Here is a 25,053-nt window from a genome sequence, read left to right as displayed (position 1 = left end):
TGGTCAGTGACCAGTCAAAAAGGCTACATCTTTGTTGGCCTAAAAAGACATACAAAGCAACCCATTATGCAAATGCCACAAAAAGGAGTGTTTGAATGAAACATATATATATATATATATATACCCTAAGTGCCTAACCTATACTTTCCATCTCTCTTAATTTTTTTTTTCTCTCACCAATATAACGGTTACCTTTGGTTTAAATAGCAGAAAGTATATATATACCTCAAACTAAAGTTAATCATTTTTTACTCTTAAATAGTGAAATTGGATGGCAAATATTCTCTTTTCTTTTATTAATATTTTGAATTATTGTAATTCTATATATCGAATATTTTTAAAACTTAAAGAGGAATGACTTCGCTTTCTTAGTTGGCCTGAACAACATAGATCTGAATTAATCATATTAATAAATTTTGAATATTGAAAAAAAAAAACTAATCCTTGCACATCTTTTCTCTTCTTTCACCATCAACCCTTTTATTATATATATATATGATATATATATATTGTGGAAACAGATTGCGAATTAATAGAGATGAGAGGATTTATCTTCTCTTTTGATTAAAGCAAAGCAATATTTATTCTCATAAAAGCAATATTAAAAGTAAAATATGGCATTATCTACTCAAAAGTGAGGCTCTTTTTATGCTTTTAAACTTCAATAAGCATCTCTCGTGTCTGCTGTATTAGACGTGGCCATGTGGATGAAAGCAATGTATCTGAGAGAGAATAGTAATTTTAACAATAGTTTTTAGTTCTTTGGGAGGCTGATTTTAAAGGTTTTATGGAGAAAAAAGTTGCTCAAATTTTGGCATGACAGCCTTGTTAATGTAAAGGTGATGGAATTACGTACCACTCACTCCTTTTCCCAAAAGTTTGCATTAACTTTTTTTTATTTTTATATATTCATGTTACTTTATGCTTAATTACTATTTATATTATACATATGTAATAAGCATTTACTTGCTTCCTTTATGCAGAAGCCCAACTTTTTCTCCTTCCTATTTGTCATTTGTGGCTCTTCTGCTTCTGCTTGCCTGGGGATTGGTATAGTTTGCTATTAGTTCGGTAGAGCCCGCAGCCTCTCTCCCAAATCCATTTATTTGTCCTGCAAACTTCCCATCTTCTCTGAGGTCTCGTTTAGATAAATTGATAAAATCCGTGAAACTTTAACTACAGAGTGCAACTTATCAAATTCTATCTTAAGTTAATTCCCTTATGTGAAAAGAAGTAGAATGCTCTGCTTCACATGGAATTAACTTGAAAATGCAAACCAAATAATAGAGATTTTTGCACTTTCTGAAAAGTACTATTTCTTTAGTTTATTTACCTCCAATCAAATAAGGCATAAATCTCTAAAATGATCTTATATATATAAAGACGAACCATTTTTTTCACTTTATAACCAGCAACCAGTAAACACCCAGATGGAATATTAGTCGCCTTACAATAATAGGATACTAACTAGTTACTGGTCAGCAGACACAGTACACGCATGATAGATCTGCATATGGCTGCATGAGGATGAATCAGATTGCCTACCTGAAATTAGCTAGCATGCATTTGTACCTTCGTCCTCCTGTCTTTATTGAATTATTACAAGGAATAAAATAACTTCTTGTAGGACTAAATGACCACTAAGCTTACGGTGCGGCAGAGGCATATGCTACATTAACAAAATTTTCAGAGAAATTAGATTGGGAGTTCAACTTACCTACATATCCTCATATTAGAGCTTCCCTCATCACTACAATCTGAATTGTCTTGTAGCAGTGGTGCAAGTGTGCTTCTGACACATGATTTCTGCTTATTAATTTGCTCGAGTATGGCCAATCGAGCAGCCTCACAAGCTTTTGTATTTGGAAAACCAAGGGTCCATCTTCCCTCTGCAGCATGATTCAACCCTTTTAAGTTGTATCCTCTGGTTTTACTTGCATTTAATTTTGGGTCAAACTCTCTTGTTCTGAGATGCAACCATGTGGGATGATCCTCATCTATCTTGGGCTGTTTCAAGTAGAAATGAAGATACTCTTAAGAGTAACATAATTTGTGATATTGAAATACAAGTAAATAATTGCAAAATTTAACATTACCTCCACCAAACCTCAACTCACTAAGAAACTATCCACAATAATGCGTCAATCACAACTCCTAAGGAGAATCAGTTGTATTATGGACTGTGTTCGCATCTTTTCATTATTTTGATATGCTGAAGTTCTATTTATAAAGAACAAAAGGAGGGAAGAAGGAGAGTTCCACTCTACACCCATGCCATCAGGCAATCCCTAAAACACCCATTCTATGAAGCTGTAGTCTCCAACCCATACCAAGTGACAAACTGAAATAACTGATTCATATATCTGGTCAAATTTTCTGTTTAAATATTAAATAACATTCCTCATTCACAATTTTACACCAACTTGCACCTCAAAACTATAGCCATTCACCTTTGTACACTGCAGTACTCCCCCTTAAGTATCCCTCTTCTCCTTTCTCTACTTGGCTTGCCACAAGTCAATATATATCTCCAGCCTTCAGCTATATTAGTGAAGTCATTCCCACAGCAAATATATTTATAACAAAAGATTGCTGTGGTCTTAACAGTACAACCAAAATTTCCTTTTTAACTAGAATGAGCGACAGCTTCCACGAATATCAATGGACAATGCCTATGGAGCATAATAAAAGATATTGCCTACAATTTTTCCAATTTCTAAACATAATGGACAAGTTTCCATCTTGAAGTCTGAAAGGACAGATATCAGCAAAATCAACGCTGAAATTAGCAAATTATAATTCTTCTCCAGAGAATTCAACTATTCAATCTTTGATTGTATATATGACCAAAATTTAGAACAATGTTTTCTGCAATCAAAACTTGATATTGGCATAACAACTGCTGGTTGAAGTGCCATTAACAAGTAATGGAACTACATTAACATCTTTCATTAGGAAATAATATTTTGATGAAAATGAAAACAAAAGGGGAAATTTTGAATCATGTGATAGGGTGACATATGATATAACCTAGCTTATCACACCCAAACACTTGTATTAGTTTTTTCCTTTTTGAGTTGCTACAAAGGCTCCAAGTTAAACAAAATAAAAGAATTTTCCAAATAGTCCTACATATTATAAAATCTCCTAAACAACCATACAAAAATACAAATTGTTGTTAGAAATCCAAGGAGCCAAAATGTTCGAGGAGAATCCTTCTTGATGTGACTTATGAAAGAACAACATTTATGGGCGTCACCATATATAACAAAAAACCTTAAAGCAATGGATTTATAATTTTGTTTTTCCCACTAACAAGTCCTTCACTTATCCCATGACAATCTACCTCTATTCATGTGAGGATTCCAACGCAACTCACACTTGCATATTTTTTAATAAATCCACTATTAAGTATTTACGACATCACTACGACCCTATTATTCCACCAAGCCAGTAATGAGCATCTATCCAACCACTGGTCTGATCTTCTTCATGACAGTATTTTAGTGCTTGATCAGGCTTCTTTTACTGAGAGTCACCACTTTCTTGGATGGTATTATTAAAGGAGTGCCTAGGGCACAAGGTAAATTCTAGGCTAACCGTACAATGCCTCAATGCTTTGCTACCTCTTGAGACTAGTTTTTGCTTTCCCCTTCTTCTCGCCTTCTTTCTGTCTCCTCCTCTCTTTCTTCCTACTTTTCTGCTCCTCAAGGCTGGTTCTATTTTTCTACTTCTTGAAGATCTGATCTTGAGTCTACAAATATTCGTTTTAGAGCTATGCATGATCTTGGGAGTCTTGAACCAAACCGAAGAAATGTACTAAACCGTACCAAAACCAAAAAAAAAAAAAACTGTTACCACAGGGACTGAACCAAACCGAAATAAACTTACATTTTCTGTTTGATTTGATTCCGATTCTCTATCAAAAATCAAACTGGAACCATATCGGAACTATCCTAGAACTGTATCGAATTGAAACTAAACTAAAGAACATATTTTATACACTTGCTTATAGATGTGTTTATACTTTATAGTTTTAATAAAATAATATATATACTCATATGTAATTAAAATTACATATAGATATATAACCTAAGTTATCTTTAAGTACGAATGTATATAATTTAATATTATCATTTATTTTTATACTTTTTAAAATAATTTCAGTCATAAATGTATTAAATTATTTTATATTTATTATTCATATTAGTGAATCACATTGCAGTTAAATAATATAATTTTAAGTATTAATTACACATGTATTTTTCAATTAAAAATTTATGTAGTTAATTAATAACGATATATAAAATAATACAATATTCTTACAAAGAGTTATATATAATATATTTTTAATATTGTTAGAATTGATGAGATTCTCCTTAAATTAAGAAAAAGTTACTCCTTAATTAGGAATTTTATCTCCTTAATTTAAGGGATATGCCTTTCTAAATTTTCTTTTCTACTATTTTCCTTCCCTTCTTTCTTTTTCTTATAATAAAATCTTAACAAATATCAATGTTATTGTTGTATAAATGTTAGTACTATTATTTTTATTAAATAGAATCGAAATAAGAAGTGAAATTATACCGAAATTGCTTAGAATCAAACCAAAACCAGAACTGAAATTTGACTCCAAGTCTGGTTCCCAAAAATCGAAAAACCAAGGGTTTGGTTTTGATTTTGGTTCTTAGTTGGAACCATACCAAAACCAAAAACCCTAGTTCTTTTCCTGCTTTTACACACTGCTTTTGTAACATGCAAAAGTCCCAAGTGTACTAAAAGTTAACAACTGCTGAACTATTGGAAACATGCAATAGCGCCTAGTGTAATTTGCTTCAGTAGATTATAATTGGCTTTTTCATACATTTTTAATTTTATTTTTATAATTAGATATTAAATATAAAATGTTTTTATGTTAAATATATAGCCATTCACAATAACTTTGTTAAATTCTGTTAAATAATGTGAAGTTATGTTTAGGAAGATATTATGGAACTAACATATTGTAAAATATAATTTTAATATAATAGAAAATTATAATTATAATTGTAATAATGATTTTCACTCATATACGTAATTTAAATTGGTGGTACAATAAATAGAAACAATTTACTATATATATATACATATAAATAAATTTATAGCATTTTCATTTTTGTAACTTTTTGCATCTTGTTTCACTCAGGTGTACGCCTAGGCTCAAAGACCCCTCAGTGCCTTAAAGTTTACATTTTTTTCATAGTGTAGGTCTATAGGTCCTTACCATTTATATGCCATTCACTCATCCCGTCATTTTTTTAATGTGAGACTTTTGACTCACACTTGTATATTTCCTACAAATAATTATTGAATTTCCTATTAATAGGATTCATTCTGTGTCTATGAGGACTCACTTTAAGGCCACCACCCGATGTACAATTCATACTTTGTTCATTACAAATTAGTATACAAACATCAATCCCTAAAATCCCCTCTCTCTTCTTTTAACCTTCTTGTAGGGTTCTTCTATAATTTACACTACTATTAGTTCGTGAAACCTTTTCTAGACATCAATCTATCTGACACTTCAACGTTGGTCTATTGCCATTATTGACCTAGATACCTTTCCCCTTTGTTCTCTATGAACTCATATTACTTTAATTACCCCATAGCCTAGGTTCTACAGTAATACTCTTGGCATCTAAGTTAGCTGTACAAGCCTTTGTTTTGGCATGATTTTCATAGTATTAGATCCATCTATGACTTGGATGTATAAGCCATATTGCCCTCATGCAATAGAAACAACTCCAAAAAAGCTTACCTTTTCACTACAGAGTTATGGTGTTATGGTCTAAAGATTTTTTATACATGTCCCGAGCTTTCATAACTACCTTTCTAAGTCATGGCGTTAAAGAAAAAAATTATCCTCATCCATGCATTGGACTTCTCACTAAATCTAGAGTCATTAGATAGGTTGATCATTCACTTGCCAAACATCCTTAGAGATTAGTAGGCAGTTTGTACCTTTGGCCACCAGCACTAACGCAACTCACAGCTTTGCTAAGTTCCACTGCTAGTCTAGGTGATGCTATATTCTCACTATGTACACATATGGCACTTCTAGTCTCACAATATTCACATATGGCACTTCTGTAAATCCTAGCATTGCATGGAACAAGAGCACAAGGCACTCCGGCATAAGCCTCAAATAAATTTTACTACTTGAACAAGTATCTTTTGTTGATGTTAACAAGAAAGGGCAACCATGGTTGCCGAATTGATTACTAAAACAATTACATTCATTTATCTAGTTAGACCTAAATCAATCATCTGTACAAAGTGGGTTCATAAATATCATAAAACATTTTGCTCTATGAAAGTGAAAGTTTAACACAATCAGAACTTACACTTAACTCTGCTAATGGAGCTATGGCAATTATAACTCCTCGTTGACTGCGAAAGGGATGTTTCTCTGCAAGCAGCAATTTCCCAGATGTTTCACATGCCAAAGGTATTAAGTAAATATCCCTAATTCCAGCATTCGAAAAGGCAATCCTACAAGAGATCCCAGCTCCTACAAATATTTTCCAGAAGTAAGGGCTTGTTATTGGAGCATAAGTTGCAAGAAACTAAAAATGAGTAATGATAGCCAACCTAAGGAGATCTCTGACCCAAAACTTGCAGTTGAAAGATCTAAAGCATGGGTTATTCCAGAACCCGTAGGGCTGCTCAGAGAAGCTAGCAAAGGGTTTTCAAGCAATTCTCCTTTGCAAATAAAAGCCTTCAACTGAACATGGAGAATAAAAGCCTGCACACATAATAATTATGAGGTCTAGTATATCCCAGAAAACCTTAATGGGCAATGAGCAATGTTACAAAGAAATAACAACAGCTTAAGACACTCACAAAATTTCATTATGCAGTCAGTACGCAAAAAAAAAAAAAAGAATCCAACAAAACAATACTCCTGGGAACTATAATAGACAAATGCATAAGCACACCAAAATAAAATACAGAAGTGTAGTAAATCTAGAGTAAAAGCAGACTAAAAACTTGCATAAGAAATTATCCCATGAGTAATTAGCTTTGAACTTGATAGGGATCTAAAAAAAATTATACCATTCAAGTTAATAACATCTCCTGCTATGAAATCAGATAAAATAAATGATACAAACCTTCACTATGTCAACCATTCTCTGCCAAGAAAAATAAGCTGATGTTGCATTGCCTGCTACTTATAAATTAAGTTAGTTGCTCTCCAAATAAAGGGAAGAATTTCAATCCAACTAGACATACACAATTAGCATGGAAAGAGGCCATACCAGCAATTTCCTGGAAGACAGCATGTTCTAGCATGAAAAGTAGATCTTTGGATTGAGATGGTTTCTCAAGGGCTGTCCAGGAAGCCATAGTAGATGAAATGAGTCTCAGAAAATTATTCTGCATTGAACAGTCAATCGAGAACCATTTCCATTTCATTCTCTAGTATGGTGGCCACTCAAATCAATTACAAAAGACCACTGCATACTAAGGGAACCCTAAACATAGCACATTGAGCTCTTGGCATTTAATAGTTACCTGCTTTACAGCTGGTCCATTCGTTTCTTAAAGTGTCCAGCATACAGTCAAACCAGCATCCATCAAGTTCTTTCTGAAAACGTTCACGGGACTGCTTATATGAGGTCTGTCAATGGGAACTAGAAAACATAAACCTTTAGAAAGTTTGAGATCTAACTGTAAAATAACTTCAAAAAGCAGTCATAGAAAGGCAGATGACGATTTCTCAGTGTTTCTTTGAATGCAAGATTAAATCTCAAAATGAAGTTAAGATAATTCAATACAGTTCTACATGGCGACATAATTTTGAGATCAAAAAAATGTAATTACATAAAAACACTCAGAAGACCTTACTCTCCTAGAACCTGGCCATTAAACTGACCTCTTTGCACTACCATAGCAGGTTAGTGCAGAAAAGAATTTAGCACTTTAAATCCTGGAAAATCCTAGAAAGTCTCCACAGAAACTTTAACTCAAATTCAGAAAACATAATGATTTTATTACCTGAATAATATTGTTTAAGCACACTGCTTATACAGAAAATGACTAGCCGTAGTTAAAATCCTAAATAAACCAGTAATATCAAAGAATAACATAAAATCCTAAAAAAATTGGGAAAAAAAAAGGTAAACAGCCTTCTCCTAATAAAATTTCCTAAATTAAGATAAATCCTAAAGAAATGAGAGGGAAAACAATGCAAGTCCTAAACAATGAAGGAATAGAAAAGAAAAGTTAACAAAAGTTAGGTGGTCAATGTCGGTTTGTGGCTGAATGCTCTGCACAATATGTGCAGGCCAATATTAAAGAAGTCTATATTAACAGAAATGTAAACAAGTCGGCTGATCCCTTACATTGAACAATTGCAAATTATGATCATCAAGCTTCTTTCCTTGTAAGACTAGTAGCTTCTGCAAGAACCACCCAGTATGCCATTGTATTTGTACAGGGGTTGGTGGTTCACTTGCTAAAACCTTCAATAATGAATTTAAAATCTGCAAAAGACAAATTTAATTAAGAGGTTCATCACGACAGTGAAAGCTAAACAAAAGCAAGTCATACCCAGGGTAACAGATCAGGTAAGACTGTAAGGAATTTAATGCATTATTATGGTTACCATTAAAAGTAGCATAGAACCACATGCTGGTGCTAAAATACCATAAACATATTTCATGTAAAAGAAATGGGAGCAATTATCTAATGGTAAATATACCTGTGGCATAAATGCTACAAAGATAATTTTGTCAACTACTTGTGAAGCTGAGATGTCATGATCCTGGAGATGAATGTACCAATAATATTAGACCAAAAACCAGGCAAAAAATAGTGGAATTAGAGATATCCCATATCAATTAATTGGTTCTTCAAGGAATCACTAGACTGAACAAGTGATAATTGCTAATAGTGTGATGATCTCAAACTAGTCTTCCAAGCATGAAAACTATATATTATTTGAACAGTTTTCAGGAATGCACAAACAATTATATCATCTTCATCACACCAAAATTCAAAGCCCAGGTGAGGGAAAGGATCAGATCAGAGGGCAAGGCATCCAACCTAAAACTTTCACCAAATCTATTACCATTAAGCAAGTAGGCTTGATGGGTGTTAGGTACAAACAGTTCCAGGGAATAAGTACAGCAGAGATAAAATTGTAGTTGAAAATACTGCTTTAAACAGAGTGCAGCGCAAAAGGACTAAAGCTTCCAAATACATTTATTCAGGATTAATGTATTGTTCTGAACCAAAATTCAGCCACACATGGGGGTAATCTTCCCCAAAAGAAATGGACAGCAAAGCAGAAAAAGGCTGCAGGTGCAGACAAATCTAAGGTCAAGAGGGACCATGTATGTGTTTCTCCCCGTGTTAGGAGGCGAATACGTCATACATACAATCAAATAGAAGGGTACAACTTAAGGTAACATCCAGCAGATGCCAACAGTAACCATTTTTTTTACCAGTTTAACAATGCAACCACCAACAGGTGTCAGAAGCCAAAGTTTGAGTAAATAATCTGCTAAAAAAGACGATCATAAATGGATCTAATTTGGTACTCAAGAGTGTTTCATCGTTAGGGCCAGAAATCAAGTGCTTGCTTAAAATGCAGGGGCAAGGGACCAAGGGTTCAAATGATGGCATCCCCTTCCTCCCTTTAATTAGAAAATGAAAAAAAAAACAAATAAACCTTCAATTGAATTATAATTTTCTTCTTCATGACCAACATGCAGGGTAAAAGGAACATTGCAAGGGAACATGAAGAAGAAATTGGTAAAGCTTCATTTGAAATTACTGCCAGAATCCTTAAATTTAGATGTGCTGATGAATTTAACTTGGTAGAATGTATGCACTTTGATATTTACCATCCTGCACTGCATGGCATGTAGTCCAATCATAGAGGCCAGTAAATGCTCAATATCTGTCTCAAACAAAACCATTAAAAACAAAAACGCTTAATAATGTACTAATTTGTTTATAAAGTACTTTAGTCTCTATGATGTAAGAACTGGTAAACTCACACCTTTACTTCCAGCTAAAGTAAACAATAAAAACAAAGATGCTAACAGAAGACTGTGATTTTCAGAGAAAACAAATGCCAGTATTCCACCCCTGCATCAAAAACAATTTCATGGTAAACAGCAGAAGGTATTACATGATTCACATATAAAAAAAAAAAACAAAAAAACAAAAAAACAAAGAATTATTAGCCTGAAGTCTACTTCGTCAACATAACATGATACATCTTATCTACATTAGATCCCATACCAAGCAACAAACCTCTTTTTCTCCTGGTAATGAAAAGGCATTAGTCAGCATGAATAAATCCATAATCCCAATGAACCAAAAACATCTGGCAGTTAATGTTCTGCTGCCTGGTGATGCTTCTACTATGTGGAACAATATACTAAGTTGAAAAGTGGATAGGGAATGAGGTTCACAGTTGCTCATTTTCTTTAAAAGTTTAGACAGTCCAGGAAAGTTGTACTGATGCTGCAGAATAGCAACAATGACACCAAAAAAAAGAATGAATATTCCTGATAAAGTACTGTTGGACTCTTAATTCCTTAGCCATACACAACAAATTGTGTGGACTCTTATAAAACTTACACCCTTTCAGAAAAACAAGAATGATCAGTTCAATTAGAATTAGTATCCATCTACACTTTGAAAAAGTGGATATTAATACTCGGGCTTTCCAGTTTGCATACATTTATACCTGTGCACACAACTCTACTTGAGAAGTCCCACCCACAAGAAATGCAGATGCTTCGTCATAGCCAGTCAGATAGTTATACATATAAAATTGTCTAACATTTATTTTTATTAAGCTTCCAGATTTTGCAATTTAGCTCCAACTCACTCAAACTTCTGGTTTTTTTCTCATACCACTACAGTTACATTATGAAATTCCCTTTGTTCACTGCTAACATCATATAAGATACTACTATTATGCATCTAGTATAAGACACATATGATAACATCAGATACAACTGATCCATCAATAAAGACCTACGGCTAATTTTCCATCAAATTCTGGTTCTTGTGAAGGATTTCACCATAGATTCAGGAATCACATCATAGTTAATAGACAATAAATAAATTAACCTTACAACAGGAGAATGTCTCTTTTCACAAGATATACATTCTCATTTAATTCATGAAACAAAAACCTCCAAACATATAAACTCTACAAACCTTTCTTGACATACACTCCCATCCACAGAGAAGTTTATGGAATGAGAATAGGATGGTACAGGCTTGCCACAAAGATTCCCATTGATGATTCCCCCTCCTCCATACTCAGAGCCCGAGTACACTAATTTATGCACATTATTCAGATGGTTGGAAAACAACTTTTCTGTACTGCCTTCAATAGTATCTCTCAAACTTGACATAAAAGGGTATAGAACAATCTCAGCCACAGCATTAGTTATGGTTTTTCCACCAACTACTTCAAGAAGAAGAGAAACTATATACAGAGAAGTGATGGCAGATAGATTTGAACCCTGAAACAAAAGAAAAAAGTAAATTAAATAGTTACTGTAGAAAACTTCAAAATAAATGTCAGTTAAGTACTTAACATGCTAAAACTGAAACTCTCCGCATCTCCCACTTTAATGATTTGGTTTCCTAATAATTTAAAATGTAACAGGTGCTAGGTGAGAAATAAAGGTATAAACACGGCTAGTTTCCAGGTTCCTAGGAAACTTGAACCATGCCTAGGATGCAACCACCACCAGACTGCACCTGTGAACCCAATTTAGAGGAGGTTAACAGAGGAATTAGATATGGCAAATCAAAGGAAGGATTTGAAGAAGATGCACCACAGTGAAGTTATTATCAGATGTTTTGCCCTTCTTCCACATTCAACACACTGATGATAACAAGAAATAAACTATACAAGTTTATTGCACAAGAACAAATAATAATTTAAGAAACACATCAAAGAGTGAATGAGCCATGCACAGTATGAGCATGACTGAAATCAGAAAATTCAATAACTGTAAAGCAGGTAACCTTGTACCGAAAGTAAAATCTAAGGTATTTCATCAGATCATACAATTATTACACAATTAATTCAATTTTCATTCCAAAGCACCAGATGCCTACTGTATAAGAATAATAAAAGATGGGCAGGCTATCAATAGATCAATCTTAAAGTATTCCCAGAAAGAAGACGAAAAGAAAAAGAAACAAAAACCAGAACAAGACAAAAGATCATGCAATTTGAATAAAATGTAAAGGATTAGCTAAGAGGAAAAATATCTGACCTCATTCCTCCTCAGTTGAAGTAATGGAAGCAATATGGGAAATACAAACAAGTTAAGAAGATTCTGGGTAACCACATCACTCAAACGAGATTCACCAACACAAAGAATATCCTTAAAGTAGTACAAATCATCAACAATTTTATCTGTTTCTAGAAGTAGTTCCTTTCTTTTCTGGTCAGTGCATGTACCCCTGCATCAAAGTCAAGCAGTTTTTCTCACATGGATAGTACTGCTAGTCCAGCAACTTTCTATTAAATGACACAATGTTCTCCAAGATATTGAAAGAATAATACACTGTGGCAAGGACAAGGCTATCTAGATGAACACATTGCTCTTTCAAGCTATGAACCAAGTCTGAGAAGTAATTTGAAGCAGGAGGAGTTGAAACAAACTGATAAACCATATCATCACTAACTGCAAGATCAAGAATTGTCAGAAGCTATTTGTGACCTCTACTTCACATATTATAAATGCTTTAGAACAATAAAAAAATACCATTATATATGTTCAGAGTTAATGCACGCACAGCTGTCTGAATCATCTTTTCCCCATGCTGAGCAAATTTAAGAGCCTCACTATATAGGGGAAAAGAGACTACAACATCCTGCAACCAAAGCAAACACATGATAAAAGTTAATAAAAAAAGTTTGAGAACATCACAAAAACTCGGTATGTACACATGCAGGAAAGTGAGCAAGAATTCTTTCAGCTCTAATGTGTTCCTGTCCCCATACAAATCCATGCATGTTTATGTGTGCTTGCATGTGAACCTTGTACTTCTTAAGTGAGTCCACATTCAGCTTATAAACTATGTTTAACAAAGGCCTGAAAGTGGACAACTTGTGGTACACCAGACAGCTGCAATTGGTCCTATAATGCGGTTTGAAAATGAGCAAAAAAACCAAACATCCTTTCCCCCTTATTTAAACCAATAGCAACAAATGCCTGTTTTGTCTTTTTTGCGCCCAATGGCTTGACAACACATTGGGGAATAACAAACCCCTCTATCAGGCCTCTTCACCAATTGCCTGGACTGGACCTAAACATAGGACTTGAAACTCCTTGAATATTAAGTTAAATTACCAAATATACAATAGCTCAATGAGAGAGCCAAAAGAATTTTAGAATTGGGACTGAGAGAAAAAGATAAACCCAATTCATTGCTTTCAATACAGAACAGGAACAAGGCCCACGATACAATCAGTCGTTAGCAGCCGTAAGTAACAACTGACTCATATAATAACAAGACAAGAGGATATGCAGATTATAATTTTTGCAATAGCAATTTAATAAAATCAACTCTCTAATACAACTTCATTAGTTTACTTAGGGCTAGATATATAGATGCTTTCTTAGTCATCATAAAACAATTGCTTGATAAACTATGACAGAATTAATCAAAATATCAAGAAAAACTTTAGTGCATGATTTTAAACTTACCCCATCAACCTTTACAAGAAGACATAGCGTATCTCTGTTTATTTTGCTGCTCACTGCTCTGATTTAAGAAAGTAAAGAAAAAAAAAGGTATGCATGGTCAGAAGAATGCACAGGTAATACTACAGTTAGGTTTTTTCTTTTTTTTTTTTGCCAAATACTACAGTAAAGTTAAACAAATAAGAGACTCAAGATAAACAACTAGTGGAAGAATTTTAAGTTTTCAACATATTTACAGTTTTAGATTAGCAATAATACAACCTTAGGAAAGATATATAATATGGAGCCAGATCTCCCCCATCAAATTTGTATTCATGTGATATAATGCTGTTGATGTAGCCATTGCTCAAACAGTAGTCTGGAGTACAGAATCACCATCAAATACATCACTATACTTAATAGAAGAACAAGCATTGGAGTAACCAATGAAACAATATGACAGGCTGGCAACTACACATGAAGTAACACATAATAATTGTCACTTTGCAGCTTACAAATTGCATGTTCACTATCCATGTTTTGAATCATTATACTAAGATACTGAAGTAATGGTGCCTCAATTCTTGAATTTCTGCTGATCTTTAGCACTCGAACAAACTCTGCCAAAAGTTGGTATTCCATAAAACATCTGCAGATGCAGAAAAATAGCTCTTTCAATATCTTAAAATTACCAACAACCAAGCATAAGGAACAGGCTGTATCATTATCTTATCATACTCAAAGATTAGTGGATCTTGTCTATCACCATATGTAACTATCTCTGCTACAGACTGCAGAAGATCTATAACTAATTCCTGAAGGGAAAAACAAGAAGGATTTAGTTGATGAATTAAACAATCATGGACCAAATGAACAAATTATATGAAATTACGAATAGGTGATGTAAGTTACCCTGTTATGCTTATCCACAACTCTGATCTTTCGCAATTCATTAATCACATGCCTGTGGGGAAGAAAGATTAAATATCAAAAAACAATAGTAAGGATGAGAAGAAGGAAAATGATAATATATATATATATATAACAGGAAGAAGTTTAAACCCAGGACAAAATAAAAGACACAGCTGCATAACTGTTTTAAAAAATCTTTTTAATTTTGTACAGCAAAGAAAATGCATTGCTAGTTTGGGCTTTAGCATATTCGCTTTCGCTTCCTCCCTCCTTCTCCTCTCCTTTCAAAACACCAACCAGCACCAATTAAAACGAAAAATTTATCATAAAAAAAAAATCAGTTTGACCCTAAACTCTCGTCAAACAAGATAGCTATTTAGTAAATGCTGTATTATGCATTCTGTAGACAGTGCTCGATACCAGTTCGTTCATTGTAGCATTAGTCATCTAACTGCGTCCACGTAGACATAGTGATGGCATAAAGGACCAGCCTGCCTTGAAATTTTAACTCAATAAAGCTGTCCAAAACTGAAGTATTGGCAGATATGAAGACTCTAAGATTCTCCTCGTAAGGTTCAAGGTCAATTCTACTGGTTCATCAGTCGCCAGTAGAAGGAATTAAAACACCCTCCAATATAATTCTAGCAATTCACTATAATTTCAGCTACATCATAGGCATTACGAGATATTAAACAAAAGAATCATTTCCGTTCCTTGGCAGAAATTGTTTAGAAATGAAATTAACTAATTGGTCATTTGCTTCCAAACCCACTGTCTTCATTTAAGAGAAAAAAGATAAACCCATACAAGAAATCTCCCCAAAATGTGCATTCTCACGTAAAGTTAAGGAATTCTTCTCCTGCCAATTAACCTGATCACTTCACTAACAGTTCTACTGTTTTGATGCAAATTCTCAGTGTCATAGCTCAAAACTAACTGAAAATTTCGCTTAGCATTTTATATATGTAGGTTTTTAAATACTAAGTCTGCAAGTATCAACAAATTCCAAATCGGCCTTATTAAATTCAAACTGAATTCCATAAACAGTCTAAATTTCAAAAATTGTTGAAGAAAGCATGACTTGTGGAGAAATTAGATAGAGCGTACTTGAAGTGTTGAAGAGAGAAGCGATCGATAGATCGCCATAGAGAACGCCACATGGTGAAAGATCCGAGAAGCTGAAGAAAAAAATTAGGCAGATCTAGTTATTTGGTGGTTGCGTCCCGTTTTATATGGTTTTGCGTTTGGGCGTGGGATCCGGAGCTGTGAGCGTTTGGGGTTTGGCTGGAGGATTTTGCGACTGCGAGTGAGAATGGTGGTCCGCTCCGCGCGCAATGTTTGGCCGTTTGGTGGTTTAGAGACAACGAACTTTCAACGTTTTCTTTGGAGTTTCAAATTGCGTTTGTCTTTTCGGAAAAACGATGACGTGCCAGGCAGGCAATGTATCATTTATTTAACGGCAGAGGACGGAGAAGTGAAACTACGTGTCTCCAAGCGACAGCGTTTTCATGCCGTCTTTTGCGTACGGACTTGTAGGTGGGTGACAACTCGGGTTTGCGAGTCATATTCCTGTCTACACTCACCTTTACTCACTTAACACACTTTGAAATGAGTAAATACATTAAAATGATTTGACACAATATTGCCAGTCACTTAACACAGTAGTGGGTCATAATTTTGTTTACAATACAAAGATAAAATTGAGGAAATATTTGCCTAAATTAATTAATTTTGTATACTCCGGCACTTAAATTGGATTAGCAGTATTCGGGTAAAATAATACTGCGTGTGATATTTATATTTACACGATTAATTTAATCATTTTGAATTTCTCAATATAATTTAAAATGAATAAATTTATTAATTATAAATGTATGAGTTAAATAGATTAACAAATCAAAGATTTATATGTAATATAAATAATAAAATTTATTATAAATATATCAAATCGAATTAGCATTGCAATTTATAATACAATATAATTATTATGATATTTTAAATGAATCCACACAATCTTAATATAAATATGAATAGTTTTAATTTTAACTCTTAATTTTTTAAGTTGTATTTTCAAATTATATCTAAAATTATTGCTCTACTTATAGGTACCGGAAGAAGGCTTCTTTGAAAAAAAATAATAAAAAAATAATTGAAAGAGGAATATACATTTGGACTCGACGTTTTCCAAAAAGAAACATTTTTTTTCTTTTTAATTTTGTAATGATTTTATTTACCCTTAAATTTATAAATTATTAAAGAATTTAATATTTAAAATTCAAACAGTTATACATGTAATTTCAATACCTTATGTCAATAGCCTCTATTTGGACTGATTAGTTAGTGGCATCAATCTCAATCCAGTTCTTTCAAATTTCCTTTAATAATTTATAATTTTTCCTCAATTATCATTTTTTTTAAAAACACACTATCAAAATTCAATTCTTTCAATTTTCCTTCTCAAAAATTCAAAATTTATTTGTATTTTTTTTTATTATTGTCTGATTATAATTAATATATAAAAAATAATAACAAATGAGATCAACGATACATTTGATGAAGGCTCCATCGTGACTGATGAGCCTCTAAATAATCCAAAACGAAGATAAAGGATGTTAAAGGCATGCTTAAAATAATTATTGAGAATAGAGGGTTTGTAGGTATGATCTAATGATATCCTGATTGATCTAAGGATAAAAATAGTTAGGAAATTAATATTAAAATTATGGTATTTGAGAAGATAAATTGAGAAAGAAAAAAATAATTCAAAAAATGGTGCTTATGAAATTTAAATATTTTTCTTTATTTTTTAATAGATTTTAGGATGAAAGAAACGAAATAAAAATATAGAAATTTAAATATTCAATTCTAAAAACTAAAAAGAATAATTTTTTATTATACTAAAATCGAAAATTTATTTTTTCTAAAATTAGACACAACAAACTCACTCACTATGGCATAATACTAGAATCTCCGCCTGACAATTGTTTTTATGATGTAATATCTCACACGCATGCAGAGTACATCTACACAAAATCTAATCATTCGATTTCGATTTTAAAAAAATAAAATTGAAGTTTAATAGCTACAACTAGACCGAACTGCTTGAGTAAATTAAGAAACGTATAAATTTTTTAATAAATTAATCATAGAAGTTGATTGAATTAGTAATGATCATGAAGTAGGTCAAGCACACTGTCTCAAGTGATTTTTGCAATTAACACATTTTCGGATTATCAAGATTTTTCCGACAAAAAAAAATTATCAAAATCTTACATGGAATAAACTTTTCTTTTCTATCAATAAGCCCATCAACAAGTCCATCAACGATTTCAAGGCCAAGTCAGTCTATGCTGTAATGACTTATTTCAGAACCCATACATAAATAAAGCCCTAGAACAAGACAGGCATTCAACCTGAATCAAGATAACTCAGCCCATAAAGACGATACAGTGCCACCAACTCATCGAGCCATGGCGTTAGCCACAAGGATCTCTATGAGAAAACTTTGAGAAACCATAAGCCCCGAGAAATTAGAAGGCCAAAAGGAAGCCAAAGCACGTGGTTATTATCATTACCGTTCTTTAAATATCCAACAATAATTCAAACTGGCAGAGTAAAAAATTCGTATAAGTCAGGCTAGAATTATACTTCTTGTTCATAAAATATTTACCAAAAAGAATAATTAATACCATTTTAATGACTTATTGTTATGTAAAAATTTAAATTCAACTGTTAAAATTTCTTGTGGGATTAATATTAAATTTCGTTATAGTCTTATAAAAATAATTAAAAGAATAAGGGTAAATTACAATATAGTATCTGAAAATTAATAAAATCTATAATTTATTCACCGTTGATTTAATAATAAATAATTTAATTCTTAAATTTTTTATTTTATTAATAAAATAATTATTAAAATCTCAAATGTATTAAGATTAGAATAAATCTCATTTTTGTACGTAAACTTTGGAGTGATATTCAATTTTATTCAAAATTACGTTTTTAGCTTAATTTATCCAAACCTTTATTTAGTATCTGCTTTGCTTTTTTCTGAAAAATATTAAGACAATATCTTTTTAATTTTTAATAATATAAATATTAAAATTATATTTTTAAATATTGTAAATTTATTTATTAATGAACATTAATTATTTTTAAATTTATTTTTTATCATTTTAAAATAATAAAAAGAGAACTTCAAATATAAAGCATGTGGAGTGGAAAGTAGTCTCTTATTGCTTCATGAATAAGGTGGGGGAAAAGAAAGGAGAACCAAATTCTTCTTCACTATTTGCTTTTTTATTAGGTAAAGCGAAAGGATAGCTTTTGTACTAGATCATTGAACAATCTATAACACTCATCTTTTTGTACGATCAATTCACCTTTTATTTTCTCTTTTATGCCTTTTTCACTTTGGTTTCCTTTTTTCTTTTTTTTGGAATAATAATTAATTAAAATACTTATCTAGTTTTAAAAGCATATTAAAATACTTTCATATTTTTACTCTGATAAAATATCTATTAGTTTTTATATATTTTTATCATTAAATTTATTTCAAATAATTAAAATATTCTTATAATTTTTAGATTACATTAAAATGTCTTATATTAAGAAAGAAAGATATTTATTAGATTTTATTAATTTTTATCATTAATTTATTAGTTAAAATTGAAAAAAAAATGAATATAAATCCAGTTAAATCCTTGTACTTTTGCTCTAGGATCATATAAACTCAATTTTTTTTTTTACCAATTAAGTACCTATACTTTTACTTAAAGGCAAAATAAGTCTATACATAAACTAATATTATTTTTTAATGATAAAATATTATTTTTATCAATAATTTTTTATTTTTATAATTTTTAAAATTATTTACTATCTCTATGTATTTTTTAAATATTTTTATATTTATTAAAATACTAATTTCAAATTAAAAAATAATATTTTATTTTAAAAAAGTTATATCAAGTTAGGATTTATTTGGCCCTTCAAAAAAAGTAGTGGAGCGGAATTGACAAAAAAATTAAATTGGGCTTAGTTGACTCTTAAACAAAAATATTGAAACTTAATTTTTAAAAAAAGATTTATCTTTTAATTATCCTACTCATCAAATAAAATTTATCGTACACCCTTTCTAATCTGTCGCATCCTTTTTATATTTTTTTTAAAAACATAGATATTTACAATTAATAATAAATTATTAATAATATGAATAATCATGAGTTAATTGATAAAGTTAGTGAGTCATGAGTTTTATTTAATAGAAGATAAATTTGAATATAAAAAAAATTGATTTTGATTAATAAATTAATGTTAAAAATTAATAATAGAAGTGAATCTATCTAATAATTTTAAAATTTAAAAGGATGAATTGGTTATTGTATGTTAGCTTTAGCTTGGCCACTGGGTCAAAGGATGGAGTAATGGAAGTGCACATGCAATTGATGAAGACTCACCTAATCACCAAATTACAGAAAAACCATAATGCCTAATCCCAACAAGCATCACTCAGAAAAAGCATTCTCTCCGATTAGGCATTTGTCGAAAGATGACCAAAGTCACACCCAATAATTCACTAAAAGGAAACATACAACGGCAAAGCAACAATAACTAATCCACCTACCAAAAATCACATTCTATAACTCATACACAAAAAAAAAAATAGAACGGTGTATTTACGTCCGATATATTTATTATTTCAATACGAAATATTTTTTTCATTCTATAATTTTTATTTTTTTTATAATATAGAGTAAATATGAAATTTCTGTTTTGCAATATTAGTGATTGTATTAATTATGAGTTGTTATGGCAGTGGTAGTGTATTTTGAAAATTATTCCAAATTTATAAAACTAATACATGATAAACATTTGCCAACTCATTGTTTCTTAGCCCATGTGCCTTGCTACCCATTTTCTTTTGTTCCTATTCACTCGTATCATCCCACATTGCCACATTGCCATACCAATCAAACCCATATTTAACCTTTTTTTTTAGCTAAAAAAAATAGAAATAAATAAATAAAGACACTTTACTAGTGGGGTTTTTTTTCAGTGGGATGTCTCTGGAAGTCCCCTAAACTTCATTACTTCCTTTTTCGCTTTTTCTGGTGAATCAAATGATTTCTCCTTTTCTATCCTTCTTGTTGAAGAAAATGACCCTTCATCTATTCTACATATTATATGGCCATCAATTCTTTATGTAGGAGTTTGTTTTTTTCCAGATGAATATGTAAATTGTCCGAATCAAAATTAATATTTATTAAACACGTGAAATTATAAAAAAATAAATAATTATATATTATCAAAAAAATTATTATTTATTATTTATTGTTTTCTAAATTTTACTAATCTCAATTTCATATAATTCTATTTATTTTTGTTTGAAATAATTCATTTGAAATTTTTTTTGATATATTAAATATAGTAAATTGGATTCCATTTGAAATAAAGTGATTTTGGTTGATGTCCTAACCGCTGCCATCATACTTTCATTTGAAAATATAGCCACTCAAAAATCATCAAATAGGTGTAACAAGTTAGTGGCATGTGAACATAACAAATGCCAGGAGGTTCCAACCGCAACGCCTCTACAATTTCATGTACAAACTTAAAGCCTCAACTATTTTTCTATATTATGTACTTTATAAACAAATTTAATTAAATACCATGTCTTTATGCAATAAATCAACTTTATGTGTGAAAGCATATCAACCGTTGGATTAGTATATAGTGATTAACTTCAATATATAGGGGGTGTGTTAATTGCATGCTTATTGGACAAAACATGTTTGGTTGCTTCCTTCACTTTAAAAGATAAGACTAGAAAAACATGTTAGACGTTGACATATAAAAGATGATACACCGCACACTAACACACATTGCTTTTTCTATTTATTTATTTTTATTCAAATTTCAATATGTCGAGTTTAAATTCAGTCATGAAAAAAAAATTACATACTTTTTAGAAATAAAAAATAGAAAAACACAAAGACCCAATTGAATTATTTTGCATAAGTTAACTCTTTCTAAACACATTTCATTGAAATGACAATGAACAATAACGAACAAGAAAAAGAAAAATCTGCAATTATATATTATTTTGTCAACGTTTCCAATAATGATTGTAGGGAAAAAAACACATATCAGTATTTGGCCACCTTTGCCGGTTGATGCAGCCATAGGAACAGCCAATCACCACAATACCCACATTCTTTGTCACCGTTGCCGCCGCAGTCGCCGCCGCAAATTATCAATATAAGTCCCTTTATTGCCTAGTCAATGTAATCAACACTAAAACTCTTTAATCATAATGCTGCCTAATCTGATTAATGTGACTTTATTAATTTGGTCACAGACAAAACCAGCTCACGCACAGCTTTGCTGTTTAAATCCAAATCTTTCATTTTCCAAATCATACTCCATATAAAAGTTCTGCTGCTGAAAATTCCCCAAGATAATCGCCGGTCCTTCGCCGCCGTTAGGACCTCCCGGAGCACCCGCATTGTCGCTTACAATGGTTAAACAGATGACACCCATATCAACAAATGCAAAATAATTTGCCAATGGAAGTTTCATCTTAGCACCGCCTTTGAACTTGAAAATCAATTCCGGGACGATAACCGATTTACCGTCCGATATATCGAAGCACGGCCTTAAACCGGTCTGGTTCTGCACACCGCTGGCTATTGTATAATTAGCCATTTGCTTTTCGAATGCTTTGGCTACTAGCTCAAAAACTGGCCCCTCCATGAACGTGAAAGTTGAGCCTGAATCCACTATAGTCCCTCCATTGCCGTCAGATTGCGGCACCAAGAAATTGTATGGAATTTTAACATGATGGTCGCCGACTATGATTTTTCGCAGTGTTACATAGTAATATTCTTGAAATGCCGCGTTTGACCTCGCCGTATTTTTTGCAAACGGTGTGTAGCTAAGGCCTGGGGTATTGGCTTCGCCGGTATCTGGACCCATATCCAGAATAAGGTTGCTGCTCACTTGAGTGTCGTCGAAACGGCGAGACAACAAACAGTAAGAGAATTTCTTGAGACCCAATTGAAGAGGGAGAGACTCCGAGCTGCGACCGAACCCAGCAATTCCTTCAGGCTGCCGGGTGGAGATGATGGAGCAGCCGACCAGAAAATCGGCGATGGTCTTATTCGGGAAATCAAGAGACTCTAACAGTAAACGCCCAGCTGTGGAGCCTAAACCGTACTGAATTATATATGGAGGACAAGACTCAGTACAGTTCTTGTTACTGGGGTCACAACTCTGGCATTTAGAATGGACATTGGATCCAAAAATCCAAGCACATTTGGGATTACTACAGCCAACAAGCTTGGAAGAGGATGAAAGCTTCGGCATAAACTTGGGGATTTTCGTTAAATCGGTGTTTGGGAAATTACATCCGGCGCAAAGATACCGGGAAGTACAGGGAAACCACACAAGGCTACTCCCAGTATCCATGATGAACTGAATAGTCTGCGGCGGAGTACCAAAGCTCAAAGACATTGAATACCCACCATAGCTGCGAGAAAACAGAGGAGTCTTGATGATAGAGGAGAAGTTGGTATTGGGAGACTTGATGTGATGGGCTCTGGAAAGGGATAGAGAAGCAAGATGATTGAGGATTATCCATGGATCTGAGGAAGGGAAGTGTTGGGTAGAAGGAGAGAGAGGGATGGTGATGGTGGCTGGAAATGCGAAAGGAAAAACAGAGCAGAGAAAGAGAAGAGGGAAAAGCCAGGAAGCTGGTGCAGACGCCATGGGAGTAGCTTGTGAGTCCTGGAATTGGTAAATTAGAGAAATTTCTGTGATGAAGTTATAGAGAAAGCAACCAAAGTAACGGTAGATTTGACTAAGGAATATGTTCTATTCGGACATAGAATTTCCATGCCCTACTATTAGTAGAGATATAACCGTGACTAAGAAGCTTGGTGTTTATTTTATTATTAGGAAAAAACTTACGGTGTCTGATAAAATTTAAATGAATTTTATTTATTTATATTTTCGATTCACAGAGTATGGTTTAAATTTAATAATAAAATATATATTAATTTTAGTAATATATATATATATATATATATTTTATTAGTTGGATATATACACTCAAATAAGTTTAAAATTTATTTTATATATAATACTATATTCAATTTATAAAAATAAAATATTTATTTCATGCATTATAATTGTGTTTGATTTTTATTTTAAATATGAAATTATTTTTCATTAAAATATCTATTTCATTATGCAAATAAAAACAGTTGTCAAATATTATTGGCAGCATACAATTAATACAAGCAATATAATTAACAAACTCAACTTAAAATTTTTTTTATTCTTTATGTTTCTGAAAAATAGAAAATAATTAATTAGATTATTTGTTTTATTTTTTTCTGAATATTATTTTTACTTCATTATAAAAATAATTTATAATATTATATAAAATAAACATAATTTTTAATTTTTAATATAAAACAAAATAAAACTAAAAATAAAAAATAAAAAATAAAAAAATTATTTTTTATAACTAAACACACCTTAGTATTTTTTAAAATGGAAGGGGGCGTTATTGCCATTTGCCACCAAAGGCCTAATGCTGAATTTTTAGCCAAATACCCAGAAAAAATAAAAATGATTTAATGCAAAAGGCTTTGGGCAAAGAGATTGCATTTGGAGTTGCCGAACCCAAACTACAGATGGAAGGCCTTTGGTTTATGGAAATATGAACCATTAAGCTACAAACAAACGAGCTAAGATTCCGTCTGATTTGATTTAAAATAAAAAAAAATTAAATAAATTAAAAATTAAAATTTTAATATTTATAAAAATTAAATCAAATTAATTTTTTAATTAAAAATAAAATAAAATAAAATTAATTTGATTCGATTTCATTTTATCAGTTTAAATTTTTAATAAATTTTTTATTTTTTATACTTTATTTTTAATATTTTAAATTTAATTAAAATATTTTAATTTTAATACGATCTAATCTCTCTAAATTATTAAAAATAATATATTATTATTATTAATCGATTCAATTTATTTTTTTTTATCAAAATTGAACTAAAACTAAATGAAATGATCGAAATTTTTAAAATTAAAAATCAAATTAAAAAAAATAAAAAATTAAACTAAAATTTTAAATTAATTTAATTTGATTAATTTTTTCGATTTAAACATAATCATCCATCAAACATCACCATTTCGAAGCATTTGATTCCTTCGTCCATACAAGTGGTTTGCAGAAAGAAAAACAAGTGAAGCAAAAACATTTATGACTTGGCCTTTGGAGTTATCGGATAACTAAATTATCTCTTATCAAACATTACTATTGATATTAACGCTTTTAATTTTTGCAAAAGAAGCAATTAAAGAAAAAAAACTACATATAGAGAAAACATCAAACTATCCAAATTCAATA

At 31.7% G+C, this 25,053-nt stretch overlaps 2 protein-coding genes across 4 annotated transcripts; both read right to left on the bottom strand.

The window, feature by feature from the left end:
* Positions 1-1,378: 1,378 nt before the first annotated feature.
* Positions 1,379-15,997, bottom strand: LOC110620806 (protein TRANSPARENT TESTA 9). 3 transcript variants are annotated; one of them, XM_021764686.2, is made up of 20 exons: positions 15,738-15,997; positions 14,631-14,682; positions 14,457-14,533; positions 14,234-14,367; positions 14,001-14,097; positions 13,743-13,800; positions 12,798-12,906; positions 12,596-12,716; positions 12,303-12,492; positions 11,227-11,537; positions 10,052-10,140; positions 9,894-9,949; positions 8,747-8,809; positions 8,388-8,528; positions 7,558-7,663; positions 7,302-7,373; positions 7,155-7,210; positions 6,634-6,787; positions 6,387-6,553; positions 1,379-2,007 (listed from the first exon to the last, which is right to left on the bottom strand). In XM_021764686.2, exons 1-20 carry the CDS (start codon positions 15,788-15,790, stop codon positions 1,714-1,716), a joined length of 2,400 nt encoding a protein of 799 aa, XP_021620378.1. In that variant the 5' UTR covers positions 15,791-15,997; the 3' UTR covers positions 1,379-1,713. The 3 variants fall into 3 exon arrangements, with proteins under 3 accessions (XP_021620378.1, XP_021620379.1, XP_021620380.1); XM_021764687.2 differs by having other exon boundaries at positions 7,155-7,207; positions 15,738-15,996; XM_021764688.2 differs by lacking the exon at positions 15,738-15,997 and having other exon boundaries at positions 14,485-14,533.
* Positions 15,998-21,703: 5,706 nt separating this feature from the next.
* Positions 21,704-23,541, bottom strand: LOC110621631 (probable aspartyl protease At4g16563). Its single transcript, XM_021765899.2, has one exon. The coding sequence runs from the start codon at positions 23,394-23,396 to the stop codon at positions 21,999-22,001; it is 1,398 nt and encodes a 465-aa protein (XP_021621591.1). The 5' UTR covers positions 23,397-23,541; the 3' UTR covers positions 21,704-21,998.
* Between the last annotated feature and the right edge of the window lie 1,512 nt (positions 23,542-25,053).

Source organism: Manihot esculenta, chromosome 8 (assembly GCF_001659605.2).
Source record: "Manihot esculenta cultivar AM560-2 chromosome 8, M.esculenta_v8, whole genome shotgun sequence".
Classification (NCBI taxonomy): Eukaryota; Viridiplantae; Streptophyta; class Magnoliopsida; order Malpighiales; family Euphorbiaceae; genus Manihot; species Manihot esculenta.
The sequence above is the reverse complement of the archived record's forward strand: the minus strand, read 5'-3'. Positions and strand labels throughout refer to the sequence as shown.

Coding starts and splice junctions, on each gene's coding strand:
- LOC110621631 (XM_021765899.2), bottom strand. CDS start 23,396: ATGGCGTCTGCACCAGCTTCCTGGCTTTTCCCTCTTCTCTTTCTCTGC.
- LOC110620806 (XM_021764686.2), bottom strand. CDS start 15,790: ATGTGGCGTTCTCTATGGCGATCTATCGATCGCTTCTCTCTTCAACAC. Junction 8,529..8,746: donor TTGTAGCATTTATGCCACAG/GTATATTTACCA, acceptor TGTCTTTTGCAG/ATTTTAAATTCATTATTGAA. Junction 6,554..6,633: donor TGGGTCAGAGATCTCCTTAG/GTTGGCTATCAT, acceptor AAATATTTGTAG/GAGCTGGGATCTCTTGTAGG.